At 35.3% G+C, this 17,748-nt stretch overlaps 1 protein-coding gene across 1 annotated transcript in view; it reads left to right on the top strand.

The window, feature by feature from the left end:
- The window catches only part of LOC125670997 (E3 ubiquitin-protein ligase MIB1-like), a 140,518-nt gene extending 122,770 nt beyond the window's left edge, over nucleotides 1–17,748 (top strand). The window contains exons 17-21 of the mRNA XM_048906473.2: nucleotides 60–252; nucleotides 2,510–2,588; nucleotides 7,143–7,229; nucleotides 10,669–10,772; nucleotides 17,499–17,748. Of these exons, the coding sequence (XP_048762430.1) occupies nucleotides 60–252; nucleotides 2,510–2,588; nucleotides 7,143–7,229; nucleotides 10,669–10,772; nucleotides 17,499–17,639 (604 nt within the window). The 3' untranslated portion in view covers nucleotides 17,640–17,748. The remainder of the gene's footprint in view (nucleotides 1–59; nucleotides 253–2,509; nucleotides 2,589–7,142; nucleotides 7,230–10,668; nucleotides 10,773–17,498) is intronic.

Raw genomic sequence — 17,748 nt, 5'->3', positions numbered from 1 at the left:
GGTGTTTGTGTTTGATAGGCCTCTTGTGTTGCTTTGACAGTTATTAATAATTTTTTCAGTCCTAATGGTACAGCCTCCAACACTGTGATACTGAGGAATGACCAGGAGTCGCTGGAGGAGTGCATGGTGTGTTCAGATTTGAAGAGAGACACTTTGTTTGGACCCTGTGGTCACATTGCTACTTGTTCCCTCTGCTCTCCACGAGTCAAGAAGTGTCTGATGTGTAAAGAACAAGTCCAGTCCAGAACAAAGGTTAACTTGGGCAAATGTATATATTGCAATTTTAGAACTGTGCAAAGTTCCTTTTCATTATTACATGCTAAAGTTTTAAAAAGGGATTTGATGAGGACTTGAAAGAGATGTACATTATATATTAAAGGATTCTTGCAGGGTTTGTACAGACCATGAAAAGTGCTTGAATTACATGTTTTATACGAGGTCTGGCAATTGCTTAATTATCATCCCTTCAAAGTGATATGGCCCCCTAAAGTTCTGTTTTTACATTGTATAAGTAAAATGAATACAATTTACTGTATGGAATGTATTTTATTCCCAAGATTTTTCAATTAAGTCCAGAACAGTGGAGAAAATAGGTATAGAGTTATATAGGGAGGGGTAATATATTTCAACTTTTGAACATCATAGAAAATTTAGTTTTTAAGAATAAGCCAAAAATATGTATATCAACCCATGCATCCATTATTATTATTTTTTTTAATCAAGTCCTTAACTTGTCACAATATTTGTGATTTTGTTAAGATAAATCTTAAACCTGAATTCTGAAACTTAGGATATATCCTATATACCAGGTCATTATTTTCCTGATGTTCATTGCATGTCAAGTAGTCATGATGTGATTAAGGGGATATGATGCTGAGATGAATTTAATTAGATTTTTCTAAAAATCATATTATCATAGAAAGGAGGTCTCTCCTGTTTAAAAAATGACAATTTTTATATATGTTAATGAATTCATTTCCATGGAAACAACCCCTGAACCTAACAATGTCGAAAAGAAAACCCACAACTATGGAACGCCATAACTATGGAACGCCATAACTGCCTTATGTGGATGTGTTTCATGATGATATTGGGCTTTTTCGTTTTCTGCTGTGGTTTTTCATGATAAGGTGGTGCTTTTTTATTATATGCTGTGGTTCTTTCATGATAAGATGATGCTTTATAGCTTAGCTCACCAGAGCCAAAGGCTTAAGTGAGCTTTTCTGATCAAAATTAGTCCGTTGTCTGTCGGTGGTGGCGTCCTTGTAAACTTTTCACATTTTCATCTTCTTCTCCAGAACCACTGAGTCAATTTCAACCAAACTTGGCCAAAAGCATCCTTAGGTGAAGGGCTTTCAAGTTTACTCAAATGAAGGGCCATGCCCCCTTCAAAGGGGAGATAATCACAAAAATGCAAAAATATAGTGGGGTCATTTATAAATCTTCTACTGAAGAACCATTGTGCCACAAGAGCTGAAATTTACATGAAAGCTTGCTGACATAGTGCAGATTCAAGTGTATTAAAACCATGATCCCCGGGGATAGGTTGGGGCCACAATAGGGGATCAATCAAAGATTTACATGCGAATAAATAGGTGAAATCTTTGAATATCTTCTCAAGTACCACTGTGTCAGGAAAGTACAAATTTACATGAAAGCTTCCTGACATAATGCAAATTCAAGATTGTTAAAATTATGGTGGGGCCATAATAAGGGATCAAAGTCTGATCTGTTGCTTTGACATTTAATTATGTTACTTTTCCATCAACTGCAGGTAAAGGGACTGCTTCACGTTTTTAAAAAGAAATATTTTTCATTTTTTATGTTAAGAATGAAAAATATAACTCATTTAATGTTGACAACCAAAATTTGGACCGTCTGAATGCAAGGAGAAGAGCAATATTATAGCTTTGATTCTGTGTTTTGACTTGACTTGACTTTTCACTGATTGACCTTTGCCTAACCCCCCAAAGGGACATAACTAGCGGTGAAGTATTAAATGATATGTGTATACCACGTTACATCTTAATGCAGTAAACAATGGATCCACATTGCCTGTACTGTATTTAATTTAAACATATTTTATTGAGAAACTCAATAGGATCGGGCAACAGGCGCTATAGCCTGTACTGTATGTTGTGTGGATTCAAGATGGGTTAATTAAGTCATTACCCCATTTGGCTAAGGTGGGGTCATTATATAAATTCAAAATTTTCTATGGGAGTAAAGAGAGTAAAAATATTTTTTCATACAGCAGAAGCAGGTTGACTCAGGTTGGTGTTGTAGCCCAATGGGCCTCTTGTTTATGATTGTACATATGTTGTCCAAAAGTGCTTAAAAATTGGATTTAAAAGTGCTGGAAATTGCTTGTAAAAAAAATGATGCAGGTCTGTACGAACCCTGTATTAGATTAATTAGTATGAGGAAAGAAAACTGAACTTGAACTTAACGCTCGTAGTGTGATATTGAGAACTGATGGTTTACACCACTTTGCTTGATTTGATTTTAGATTGAGGAGTGTGTTGTATGCTCAGATAAGAAGGCATCCACTCTGTTCCTGCCCTGTGGTCATATGTGTGCTTGTGATGGTAAGTTATATGTGTGTGTGTTATGTTTTTATGGGCCTTCACCTTGCCTGTAACATGTTGCTTTCCTTTCTCTGAATGTCAAATGTATGGTGGCTGTATGGTTTAGGACAGGTGGAAGAGATTTTTAGAAAAAATGGTTTCCACGAAATAAAATTCATTCCCACGAATTTAATTTTATTCCCATGAAATAAAATTCGTTCCCATGAAATAAAATTCTTACAATATTCACTGACCAAAGGACTACTAAGCTTGTGAATTTAATAAGTCCAAAGCATTAAATCACTAATCTAAATAAAAGTTCAAAATTGAAATTAATATCTTGCTTCATTTATATATACATGTATTAACCGACTTCTGAAGCATCATAGGGCATATCATCTATAATATGTCAGTAAAGGAATCCTTTGCATGCAGTTTGTGACCATGTACTTGTCTGCTTATGTTAGCAGAAAGTTACAGTACCCGCAACGTTATTCTTGACATGATAAACGATAGAACACGATACACGCACGATAGGATAGGATACACGCATGATACGATAGGATACACACACGATACGATGTGATACACGGTAAACCTGATAAACGCAAAACCTGATAAACGATCTTCACGATAGACCTGATAAACGCAAAACACGATAAACGATCTTCATGATAAACGGAAAACCTGATAGAAATGTTGTAAATTTAGAAACAATTTAGACAGAACGAAAGTTTGATACGTACAAAATAATTACATTATGTTGATAATAATATTGAAGGATTTCAATACTCAATATATACCTAAAGCATATAATTTATTTATCCACGGTTGTACGTTTATTTCTATGGTTTTTTTTTAATGCCATTACAACTAAAATCCGGAAGGTAAACTATATACGGTATTGAATTCATTATTTGATATCTATATGAATTTTCTCAGCCAATGATTCTAAAACGTATATTGTCACCTTGAATGTTTAATATATGAATCATACAGGGAGTGATTGATTTTTATCTTGCTTAACGTCTCGCTCGAGAATATTTCACTCATATGGAGACGTCACCATGACCGGTGAAGAGCTTTTAAATTTAGGCTTATGCTCGGCAAAATTTTACGGCCATTGAGCAGTGAGGGTTTTTTAGCGTGCCACACCTACCGTGACACGGGGCATCTGTTTTTAAGGTCATCTCCGAGGACCTGTGGCATTCACACTTGATGCCGAGCGTTTAGCAATTAAACAGGGAATTAACAAAATGTAATATAATGTAGTGATATCATGCTTTAATAGCTCTCTTATTCTAATGTCTGTTATCTTGGATATCAAATAAAACCAAGTAATATTTTGTGTGTAGCGAGGAGGGGGGTTATTTTGCATCAAGCTCTGAGTTCACCGCTCATTCAACAACTACAATTATTTTCATAATGACCGCTTTAAATACAATCCACTGCACTACACCATATGCTCATATGTTAGATATTTCTACACTATGAGTGATAATTGATAGTCATAAGTAATTGGAACAATATTTATATGAATTGATATTTTGTTAACAAAAAATGAATAAACTATTAAAAACATACGAAACCAGGCTTGATTTAAAGTCACAATTTAGAGACGCTTTAAAATGTTTGTGTTTAGCATGTAAAAAATTCAAATAATCATCAAAACCAGCATAAATTTCCAGTATCTACACGTACGACTATTGGTATATGTGTATGTGTACAAATTAAAAAAAACAACGATGACAGCTGAATCGTGCCCAATTGAGCAGAATTTTGGGAGATGCAATATACCCTTGCACTCTTTTAAAACTTAATCTTTTAAATGTGTGAAATACAATGTCCCTGAGAATGTTTACTGTCAAAACACGGGTGATACACAAAATCAGATAGATAAGAACGCGCACAAGTTCAGTAGTTGATATAAGTTGAATACAGGTGAACAAAATCGGAAGAAAAAGAACCATTATTAAAATATATGTAATAAACAATGTAATTTACTGATTTTTCCTTTCAGATCGGAACTTCCTATTTCTCTGTTAGTGTTAATTACAAATAATTGTTTTTAGACAAGGAAATGTTTATGAACTCCAGAGGAAGGAGCTTTCAGTTTTACTGTCCTCGGTTTGCTCGGCAAACCACTGCCTACTTAACAGACTACTTAAAATGAAATTGCGATAAATTTTCGCCCTCTCTGGACAGACATATAGCTCTTTTTCTACCTTAAAATCGACAGCTTTATGTTCTCCTTCCAAAATACTGTCTTTCCTCGATTCCTAAAAATAGCTTCTTTAACAAAACGAATAAAGCTTTTTCATTAGATTTAATATATGATCCCGATAGTTTCCGAACCTACACGATAAACGATTTTCACGATAAACGGAAAACCTGATACACGCAAAATACGATACACGATAGACCTGATAAACGCAAAACATGATAGAAAACGGAAAACCTGATACACGATAGGATAGGATACACGCACGATACGATAGGATACACGCACGATACAACAGGATACACGCACGATAGAGCACGATAAGAATGTCAAGAATAACGTTGCGGGTACTGTACTAATGTTCTATGCTTTTTAGCTCACCTGAGCTGAAAGCTCAAGTGAGCAATTCTGATCACCTTTTTTTCTGTCGTCTGTCTGTGTAAACATTTCACATTTTCATCTTCTCCAGAACTAAAGGGCCAATTTCAATCAATACAAATCATCCATGGGTAAAGGGGATTCAAGTTTGTTCAAATGAAGGGCCATGTCTCCTTCAAAGGGGAAATAATCACAAAAATGCAAAAATAGGGTGGGATCATTTAAAAAAAATTCTCAAGAACCACTGGGTCAGGAAAATTCAAATGTACATGAACATTTCCTGACAAAGTGCAAATTCAAATTTGTAAAAATCATAGGTCCTTGGTGTAGGGTGGGGACATAATAGGGGATCAAAGTTTTACATACAAATATATAGAAAAATCTCAAGAACCACTAGGCTAGAAATGTTCAAATTTATGGCAGCTAGGTTTCTGATATAGTGCAGATTCAAGTTTGCTAAAATCTTAGCCCCCAGGGGTAGGGTTGGGCCACAATAGGAGATCAAAGTTTTACATGGGAATATATAGGGAAGATCTTTAAAAATCTTCTTCTCAAGAATCACTGGGCCAGAAATGTTGAAAGAACAAGAGCCACGAATACCCAAATATGGCCCTGTAATTTTGAGTAAAATAAAGTATCTTCATTCCAAAATTCCATCATGGTATATGGAATAGCTTAGATCTTCTTTATAAATCCAGTGTGTTTTTTCTGCAAACATTCATGCATATAGAAATTATAACATGCAGAACCCATAACAGTTGTGTTATTTTTGCAAAAATTTATAATTTCCAACAATATGCACCAACAAAATTAGTACAATCCCCTGGCCTCGATCCAAAAAACATTAATGAATTGTAAATGATTGTATTACATACTATAGAAGTAAAGAGTTTTTCTGAATCGAGGCCTGGAGGATATATGAATTGTTAGGTTTTATGTTCTGCAAATACTGGAATTTTACATTCCATGCACAAAATCTGAATATTTTCCCAATATATAGGTTTAATACAAATTGTAATATTTAAAAAGTATAATTGGGGAATTGTTCCATTGTCTTTTTTACCAAACTTGTAATTATTCAAAATTAATAAAATTTGATTATTTCAAACAATATTATTAAAATAAAACTGGATCTGCGCCATCGTCGGAATCGGGTTACATACATGGATAGATTTTCCCCAAAACATTTCAAATAGATTATATATATACTCAATTGATGAACTTGTATATATGCAATCATATTAGGAATATGTAGTCATAAAAACCTTGCACTAGTTAGGCCTAATCAGTTTTAGTTATTTGATCAGAGTCCTCCAATCCACTCCAGATACGATCGAGATCTACCCATCATCTGCGCCCTTACTTCCACACATTTTCTTTATGCGCTATCATATATATATTCTAATTATCTAAAGACTGTTGAATTGAATGAATATCTGGCTTCACATACTTCATCTTCATGTATTCGGTATTCTTGGCACTGATGAACATGTTAAAATCGCTGCCTAACTCAATAGGTTACTTAGATGTGAAGATGAATATTCCGTGTTGTTAAATGATTTTTAAAGTTATTGTGCAAATATATGGGTACAGGCGTAAATTAGGCGTCCACATAACATTACAAAGGAAGGTCTGTAGGCTACAACCAGGGGCATGTAAGTCTCTGAGCTACAACATTCATTCGGTTGTCTATGTCTTGTCCAAAGCAACATTAAAGGCTTGTCCTTGACACATAGATTATTTATTCTAATTTTATGATACCAGTTCTGTAATGGCCATAACAAAGAATGCTCCATCGTTGACACAATTAAAGATCATGTTTGATGTGAGGAATGGGGAATTTTTACTTTAAAGTCAGTGATAAACTGCAAAATTACAAGGTGCATTATAAGCAGTTTTACTAAACAGATAAAAGGTGCATTATTAGCAGTTTATTAGCATGTTTTATTGTACTTTGCTTTTCTTTGTGATTTAAGGCTGTGGACAACTGATGAAAAAGTGTGTACAATGCAGATCATCTATTGATAAGACTGTGCCATTCATAGTGTGTTGTGGAGGAACTCGTAAGTCATTTGTTTAGTCCCTCTTAATCACGATTCTCTTCAAAATCATCAGTACAATTTAACAAAAGAAAGTTAACTCATGGATTTGGACTTTTAAGATTGTTAAGGAAGCTTTTGAGTACAAGTACCAGATTACACAAAATAGCATAAAGCTAGTCTTCATTGCAATCAAGTATTAAAACATGCTCTAGCTGCCTTTCAATTTCTTTTATGTACCGTTATCTCCCGTTTTGCCCCCGCCAGAAAAACCAGATTTTGGTCGAAATACTGTCCATTTTAACATATATATATATTTTTTTACAACACTCAATGTTTTTACATGTAGCTATTTTCTCTTTGAGAATTATGGGTTTTTTTTTCTTCTTGAAATAGAGAGCGGTTTTCTAAGGAAAACTATAAATTCATTTAAAAGACATTTTGATCATTACTTTCTGAAAGTGGAAGTTTTTCCTGGAGAATAAATAGACGACCACATTGCAAATGTTAGGCATAGCTACATATCACTTACTGTCATACATCCGAGACTAGATGTAGGGTACTGGAATCTGCCGAAGTTTGCCAAATGAAGTAAAATGGTGACATTGTCAGTATAAACAAATTAAAATTGGGAATCAGTAGAAAATGGTAGACATGAAAAAACAAATATATCAGTATATTGTGCATCAATTTTATTTTATTTGATCGGAAAGGAAGCAGACATTAAATCCAAACTTACTCTTATAGTTTTGTTAACTGTAAATAAACTGCACAGCTGTTGTCGTACATCGTTGGTAACCCACAGTTGGTGTTGTAATCTCTTACCAATCAGGATGCACAGTTCATACAGTCACACCGACAAACAAATTTTGCAGTGTTCTGTCCCACAGGAGGTAAGAGAAAACGAGACAAACCGTGGATTACTGACGATGTTGTCTTAAAGACGATGACTTTAAATATGCCATCAGAGGGTATAGTACGTTAAAGAGTACTATAGGAAAGATGATAACTCTGGATAGAACATATAAGGAGTGAATTTAATTTTGGGGTATATTATACAATATAACCTGGTTTGGGTCAGTTAACGCCTTATAATCAGCAAAGTGGATTATAAGAAATCGTAAACTTACCTAAACCAGGTTATATTATGTGATATGCTCCAAAATTAAATTAATTCCTTATAATATAATGCTCCCATGGGGATCCAGGTTAGAATAGGTCTTCAGTACCCTTTGCTTGTCGTAAGAGAATATTAAATGGGGTGGTCCTTTGGATGAGAACGTAAAAACCAAGGTGCCGTGTCACAGCAGGTGTGGCACTTTTAAGATCCCTCCCTGCTCAAATGCCATAAGCACCAAACATAGGCCTAAATTTTGCAGCCCTTCACCAGCAACGATGACGTCTCCATATGAGTGAAAATTCTCGAGAAAGACAGTCATATGATTTAATGCAAATAGGCAAAAGTACTCATCTTTGTTTATCAAAATGCACATAAATACTGAAAAATACGAATCACTTGCACTGTGCAACCACCTAACAACCACAACGAAGCGTCAAACATGAAGACAGCCATCTTAGTTCTACAAAGCCTTTTTTTATCAAAATTGTAAACGTAGTTATGGAAGGTGAAATTTGCTACAAACTTCATAGGAAATATGTGTAGGCTATGCATATTTCGCTGTTCTTTAAAGGGGCATGTACAGGCCAACAAAAATTTGAATATCAGTTGTTGAGTTACAAGTGAGATACAACACTCACAAATCTTTGTTATATAGGTAAACAAGGCTCGTGCCATGTTTTTGTTTATATATAAATTGCTTAATAGAAAACAGCATGTTAAAACAAAATGAGATGTGCCAAACACTAAAAAGTATTTATGTTCAGAATTAACTTGTAAATTGAAAAAAAAATCTGCTTTAAACAAAACTTATAAATACTCATCTATTTAACCTATGTAATAGGTTGTATTGAGTTTTTACAACAGTGATTTGTATACAAGTAGATTCTGTACATCTTAATCGAAATTGAGAAAACAATCTTTGCATTAAACCGAAGTATCTTGTTGCACACGTTGACTTTCTATTTCATAGAAGGCCCAAAACAGTGCTGCGATGTAAATTAAAAAGAAAGAAAAGTCATTCCAGCTGCTAACATGATCGTCAAGGGGGATTATCCCCATACCAAACCATACTATACAAAAATAACTTGCATTCCCTAATTTGAATTGGACTAATCAGAGACTAAAATACAAAAAGAATTAAATCATTTAGATATATTGAAAACAAATTTGAGCGAAACACGATAAGTACTGTAGGTTAAAAAGTTACTGAAACATTAATGTTATCTTAGATATTTCAGTTATATATACTTGGTTTTATAGTCAAATGTGATATTTTGACACAACCAGTCGGGCTACCTTGTTACAAAATAAAACTAGAATGGACCAAGCTTTTGTTGGTCAGATGTGCCCTAGTGTCAAGCCTTGCATGCAGTTGAAAATTTGTGTGCCAATTCAAATTTCAAAAGGGTTTGAAAAGGACTACATTTTGTTTGGGAAGGATTGTTTAATCTAAAACCTTTAAATCTGAATGAATTTACCATTTCTGTTTTATCCAATATATCATCTTTTTTTTTTTTATACCCCTAGGTATGTACCTCAATTTTTAAATTTAAAATACTTAGAAACTAATTTAAATCTTAGAAATTCATTATTTTGGTTTTAATTGATATATTTTGCAAAAAAGAACACTTATTCATAAGAACATCTACATTAATTTACCCAAAATTTTGTATGGAAATTTAGTATTTTGGCCAATATTTCAAAATTTGATGTAACCACCATTTTAAGGTCAACTGAGTCACTCAAGAGGACCTAGCTATTCTAACCTGAATCTCCACAGGAATAGACATCAAGGAGGCAAAATGTTTAAATTGTGATTTGATAAAACTTGCTCACCTTTAAAACAATTCTAAATTATCAAATGTGTATGGTACATGTAGTTATATGAATATACTTATCATCTAACACAAAGTATAAAAATGGAGAAGTATAGAAATCACAGTAACAATGATTTCTAAAGAGTAAAGGCCCTCTTGTTCTGAATTCCATCTGAATCTTGAGGCAAGACTGTAACTTTTGTGCATCATGAAACACTCTGACAATACTTTTGAACTTGGAATTCAATATGATATTTTTCCATATTTTAAGTGCAAAAAGGTCATTATTTAGTTCAACACACTGTAGCTCAATAACAAGCACTGACCCCAGTTTTTCTGTTTAATTTCACAAGTCATGTGGAAATTCAAAATTTACTTTTAAAGAAATGACAATACTACAAAATTCAGGTGTGAACCTCTTTTAAACTCAGATTGCTATCTTAATTTGCTGCAGATATGTAATGAAAAGTTCTCTTGTATGAATTTTACCCAAATATTAATGAAAATTTTTTACTGAATGATATAGCACCACCAGCTCCTCAGCCCCCTGGCATCATGAACAACGGTTCTCGTGACAACACTAAAGACATTCAGAAGCTACAGCAACAGTTGCAGGACATCAAAGATCAGGTACAATGGCGAGTGCTTTTTAGTAGCTGCTATGAAGTAGCCCTCTCTGATTTTTAGCTCACCTGAACTGAAAGCTCAAGTGAGCCGTTCTGATCACCTGTTGTCTGTCGTCCGTCTTGGGACCACAATAGGGGATCAAAGTTTTACATGCGATTAGGCCAGTAAAATTAATTAGTAGATTATCATTCCCGCCTGCCCCTCGAAAATCGCCCCGCCCCGATTTTTTTTATTTTTCAAAATTACGATTTCCGGATATTTTTATGTCCGGTCCGGTATCGTAAACATACTTTGTTTCACTTTGCCTTTTAGAAACCCAAATTCACATGTAATTATGATTTATAAAGCCTTTTCTCAATGAGAGAAGGCATTTTCGAGGTCAAGAATACCATGGCGAAAAATAAAAAATAAAATCCTCCCACTCGCCCCGTTTTTTTGTGAAGTTTGAATGATAATCTACTAATTAATTTTACTTGGCCTTACGTAAAGAAGATGTTTTAAAATCCTCTTCTCAAGAACCACTGGGCCAGGAAAGTTCAAATTTACATAAAAGCTTCCTGACATAGTGCAGATTCAAGGTAACCATGGCCCCCGGGGTAGGATGGGGCCACAATAGGGGATCAAAGTTTTACATTCAAATATATATGTGAATCTTTTAAAATCTTCTTCTCAAGAACCACTGGGCCAGAAGAGCTGAAATTTACATGGATGCTTCCTGACATAGTGCAGATCAAGTTTGTTAAAACCATGACCCCCAGGAGTAGGTTGGGACCACAATATGGGATCAAAGTTTTACATGTGATTATACAGTATAATTTGTCCAAACCGGCCTCTGAGTACTCCGGCACTCTGTCAATTCCGGCCAAAAATATAGTCCCTAACATTTCTTTAACAAATCCTTTATTAATAATTCCCTGTACTCCGGATATTGCGTATTCTGTATATCGGCCGGCTTACACAGTCCCAACTGCTATTAATTAATTTTAATTATCCTTTGTAAACTGGCCCCTCGATGATACACCACCCTAATTGTTACGGTCAATTGTATTCGGTGTACACGAGATCCCAACTGCTCGTAATTAGCTCTAATTATCGCATTTAAACCAGTCACCCTGTCGGTATTTTGTCGATCACACGCGGTGTACACAAAGGGTGTCTCAGAGGGAGCCTCAGGTAAGTAACCTGATTTTTTGGGGGATACACTTTTCAATTATGACAGCACCACGCACGAGGTAATGGCGCCCTCCCCCTAACGACAGAGACGAGAAATTACATTAAAAGACAAAGTTCAATTTATTTAATCGATGAATTCGATACATTCTGGGAATGAAACAAAATCGGCAACAATCCAATTATGTTTTCCAAGCAGGGTTTCCCCTCATGGACTTCTCGGAGTTCTCCGGCGAGTCAGACAGCGATAATATGCAGTTAGCACAACTCGCCATGTCCGGTCATTACATCAGTTTCCGTTTCACAAATTGAGACAGTTGAAAGCGATACATTTACAACGAAAGCTGGGAAAGACAAATTTTAGACGAACACAACACAAACTTGACGAACTTAAGTCTACGTAATGTAGCACTTGATAACGGCGATGATGTAGACGAAATCGACAATTTACCAACAAAAAAGTGCGCGAATAATTCCCAGATTTTAAACTGTTGAATAAAAATTGAAACTTTTTCAAATGAGCACGACAATAAAACACTGACATTTATATTTTTACATTTTGAATTCTTTTGTGATATAATGTTTAAATAAAACGTTACCAATCATTACACATGTATGCATAGATAGTGAATACAAGGGAAGCAACTCTCATATTTGTCAACATTCTGCACTCTGGACTCTGTGTAAACTGGCCAATTTCTTTGGAACCACACACAGCCGGTTTAGACAGATTATACTGTATAAAGAAAATCTTTAAAGATCCTCTTCTCAAGAACGACTGGGCCAGGAAAGTAAAAATTTACATAAAAGCTTCCTGACATAGTGCAGATTCAAGGTTGTTAAAACCATGGCCCCTGGGGGTAGGAAGCCCGGGGCCACAATAGGTTATCAAAGTTTTACATTCAAAGATATAGGTAAATCTTTTAAAATCTTCTTCTCAAGAACCACTGGACCAGAAGAGCTGAAATTTACATGAAAGCTTCCTGACAAAGTGCAAATTCAAGTTTGTTAAATCTTGAACCCCGGGGGTAGGTTGGGGCCAGATTAGGGGATCAAAAGTTTTACATACAAATACAATGGGGAAATCTTTAAAAATATTCTTATCAAGAACCACTGGGCTAGAAAAGTTTACATTTTTAAAATGAAAGTTTTCTGTCATAGTGCGGATTCCAGTTTGTTAAAGTCATCGCCCAAGGGGTTAGGGTGGGGCCACAATAGGGGATCAAAGTTTTCCATACAAATATATAGGGAAAATCTTTTAAAAATATTCTTATCAAGAACCACTGGGCTAGGAAAGTAAAAATTTACATGAAAGCTTCCTGACATAGTGCAGATTGTTAAAATTTGTTAAAATCATGGCCCCCGGGGGTAGGAAGGGGCCACAGTAGGGGATCAAAGTTTTACATACAAATATATAGGGAAAATCTTTTTAAAAATCTTCTTCTTAAGAACCACTGGGCTAGGAAAGTACAAATTTACATTAAAGCTTCCTGACATAGTCCCAATAGGGGATCAAAATTTAAATACAAGAATATGGAGAATATCTTTAAAAATCTTTTTCTCAAGAACCATTGGGCCAAAGAAGTGTACATTTACATGAAAGCTTCTTAACATAGTGCAGATTCAAGTTTGTAAAATCATGGCCCCTGGCAGTAGGTTGGGGCCACAATAGGGATCAAAGTTTTACATGCGAATATATAGGGAAAATCTTTAGATATGGTCCAAGGTGACTCAGTTGAGCGATGTGGCCCATGGGCCTCTTGTTAGGGCACATGGTCAAAGGTCACGAGTCAATCCACTCCGGACATAGGAAGGTATTGTCCCCTCCATATCTTGAATTGTTTTGGCACTATCAATGAAAAGATACTTGTATAAAACTCTTTTAAATTTTGCACGAAGGAGGCATATATGTTTTACAAACATTTCTTGTTTAACATAGAGCTTTCATATTTTGTACATAGATTTTTTATGGCAAAATCTTTCATTTTATACCATGATCTATAATGAGACATTGATCTTAACTAGAACAGCATGGTCATGTTAGTCATATTGGTGTTGGGGCATCTCTGTGTTATGTGAATTCATTTTCCGCTATGTCGTGATCCTTTTGGGCTATAGGTTGGGGCCATAAAAATTTTCATAGGAATAACAATAGATACAAAATCTTTTAAATATCACAACAGCTGAATAATGGCAGAGCCAAGGTGACTCCGGTAAGTGATATGGCCCATGGGCCTCTTGTTGTCTTTAGTATTTCTCACAAACTATTTGAAATTGAATTATGAAACTAATACGGATGATAGACTATAGATTTCTGATATTGGTCCAACATTTTTCTCCATCACTTCCAATCCTCACAGGAAGTAACAGAAGATATTTTTTATTTGATTTCTCAAAGATTAGTCTTTTAATCAACTTGAAATTTTCAAAGATGATAAATAGTATTGAAATTGGTTTTTCCTCTAAGAAAAATTCACTTCTGGTCGCCAGGTCTGCACCATTTTTCTAGCTCACCTGAGCTGAAAGCTCAAGTGAGCTTTTTTGATCACCTTTTATCTTGTCTTTATTTGTCCATCTGTAAACTTTTAACATTTTTTATTCTTTCTCTAGAACCACTGGGCCAATTTCAATCGAACTTGGCACAAATTATCTTTGGGTGTAAGGGATTCAAATTTGTTCAAAGGAAAGGCCATACTCCCTTCAAAGGGGAGATAATCAAGAAAAAGAAAAAAAAATAGGGTGGGTCCTTTAAAGAATCACTGGGCCAGAAAAGTTTAAATTTACATGAAAGCTTCCTGACATAGTGTAGATTCATTCAAATCATTGCCCCCAGGAGTAGGATGAAGTCAACAACAGGGGATCAAAGTTTTACATGTGGGTATATAGCAAAAATATTACGTTTAAAAATCTTCTCAAGAACAACAGGGCTACGATTAGTCATGTTAAGATGCAAACATCCCCAGGTAGTGTAGATTAAAGTTCGTTCAAATTACCGTATAATGGGTTGGATTTTTTTTTCGCTTTCTTTGCAAGTATTTTTGAATCACAAGCAATTAAATTCGCATCAAATTTACACCAATTGTGTACCATATCTTTTAAGATATGGATAACTCACCACCTCAGGTGTAGTACTAATTATGTTAAATGGTGGCCAGGTGTTATCACTCTGTGTTGCGCATCTGTTAACTTGTTGAGTGATAACACATGTAACAGTAATGTCTGTTCTGTACAAAATTGAAACCTGTCAATTAATTTGTCACTCTAAAATTTGACTTGGGAGAATCGCAAACAAAGAACTACACAAATAAAAAATGTTTGGGGTATTTTCGCAAAATTGTGATACGCAAATAAACCTTTTTACAGTATGGCCCTGGAGGGTAGAGTGGGGCCACAATAAGAAATGAAAGTTTATTGGGCCCCACATGAAATGATGGAGCCCTATAGTAATCACATTGTCCGTCTATCTGTCTGTCCATCAACAATTTTGTTGTGATGTAATAACTCAAGAGTTTCCAAGCTGTGCATAGAAATACTCTACAATAAGAGGAAGACACCTATAAATTCTGGGTTGACATCACCTTGTCGGTCTTTATGTATGTTAACATTTTTGTTGTGATTCTGTATCTATTGAACATTGTCAAAGGGAAATAATTCAATTTGAATTTTAAAACTCTAATAATGATATTGTAACTTATGCATTGAATTATGTATTGCTTGCACATTACACCTTAGTGAACTGTTCTGTTTATTAAACAAAGTCACAAAATAGATTTCAAGTGAGTGTGCTCTATTCAGTAATGTTACAGAACTTTTGTTGGTGAAAATTCCGAAATGGCATGCTTGTTAATGGAAAAGCCCTTTTGTTTTACATAAGTATTTTGATATTTGCTTATGAAATTTGTATGTTTCTGCTAGGTATAAGGGAAACTGTACCACCCATGTATGTAAAGACGCACGCTATAAATTATGTCTCCCGTCTTTCAGGGGGAGACTATTGTTTTTCTACTTTCTGTCCATCCATCTGTCTGTCTATCTGTCACAAAATCTATATGAGTTATCACATAGACTTGAAACTTTGTACAATGCTTCATTGCCATTTGTAGATGTACATATTGTAGGGACAGGAGGATCCAATTATTTTCCTAAAAGTTATAGTGAATCTAAGAGGGGTGGAGGATGTAAAATAGTTTGTGAACACTTCTGCTCCTATATGGCTTATCTGATAGATTTGACACTTTGTACAATGCTTCATTGCCATTTGTAGATGTGCATATTTGTGGGACAGGAGGATCCAATTATTTTCTTGAAAGTTATAGTGGATCTAAGAGGGGTGGAGGATGTAAAATAGTGTGAACACTTCTCCTATATGGCTTATCAGATAGATTTGAAACTTTGTACAATGCTTCAATGCCATTTTTGTGAGACGGGGGGGGGGGGGGGGGGGGGGGGGGGGGGGGGAATCGAATTATTTTCCTTGAAGTTATAGTGGATCTGAAGGGTGGAAGGTGTGAAATAGTTTGTGAACACTTCTCCTATGTGGTTATGGGAGTTCATAATGTCTATGTTCCTGATCATGCTTTCTCCTCAATACCATGCAGTACATTAAAGGGAGGAGGTTTCATTTGGAGCACTTCCAATTTGGAGAGCTGGGGAGACATTAGTTTTTCATGAAAACAATCTGTTACAATTACTGTATCAAATACATATCTCAGCAGGGCCCTTGCAGACCATGTCCATTTTTTATACGCCCGTCGAAGACCGGACATATTATGGTATGGCGTCGTCCGTCTGTCTGTCCGTCTGTCCGGACCTTGTGGGCAGGATACAGACTAGGACTTTACAACTTGGTACATTTGATCACCATGATGAGAGGAAGATGCCTATTGTTTTTCAAGGTCAAAGGTCAAGGTCGTAGTATCACTTATTAGGAAAACCTTGTGGGCAGGATACAAACCGAACCGTTAGCATATTTATGAAGTAACGCATTCTAAGGCTATCCCTCTTTATATCTTGATATCCATTTCTACAAGCATAATAATGAATTAGCTCACAGAGGACAGTGCTAACTTCACTAAAATATGAATCCCACTAAAATATGTTTTCCTTGAGCAAAATCTACGGGCGTATTATGCCACGTTGGCGTTGCTCTTGTTATTCATGGGAATAAATAGGGAAAAATCTTCTCAAGAACAGCAGGGCCAAGATTAGTCATATTGATATGCAGCATTATTGTTCAAATCATAACCCCTGGGGGTAGTACGAGATCACAATAGGAGATCAAAGTTACATAGGAATGTACAGGAAACTAATGAAAACAAATTCTTTTTTAAAGTAGCAGGGCCACACTAAAACATATCAAAATGCAAACATTCCAAAGTTGTGTGAATTCAAAAAATATTATGCTCCGGTTACTAAAGTGGGGGAGGGGGGATATTACTTTTGTTTAATCTGTCTGAAACTAACCTTGCTCATAACTTTTGAATGGTATGTGATAGGGCTTTTATATTGTGTGCATAGATTCCTTATGACAAGTCCTTACATTTCATATCTTATTTTCAGACCAGCTGTCCTGTTTGTATGGACCGTTTGAAGAACATGATTTTCCTCTGTGGCCATGGCACATGTCAGATGTGTGGAGATCGAATGGCCGAATGCCCAATCTGCAGGAAAGCTGTTGAAAAACGCATCCTTCTTTACTAAATATTTCCTCTGCAGCAGTGAACTGTGCATGAAAGAGTAAATTAAAATTTTTGGCATTATTATTTGATTCAGCTGTATATGAAATAGAATCTTTAAAGTACAGATCTAC

Source organism: Ostrea edulis, chromosome 4 (genome assembly GCF_947568905.1).
Source record: "Ostrea edulis chromosome 4, xbOstEdul1.1, whole genome shotgun sequence".
NCBI lineage: Eukaryota > Metazoa > Mollusca > Bivalvia > Ostreida > Ostreidae > Ostrea > Ostrea edulis.
The sequence above is the reverse complement of the archived record's forward strand: the minus strand, read 5'-3'. Positions and strand labels throughout refer to the sequence as shown.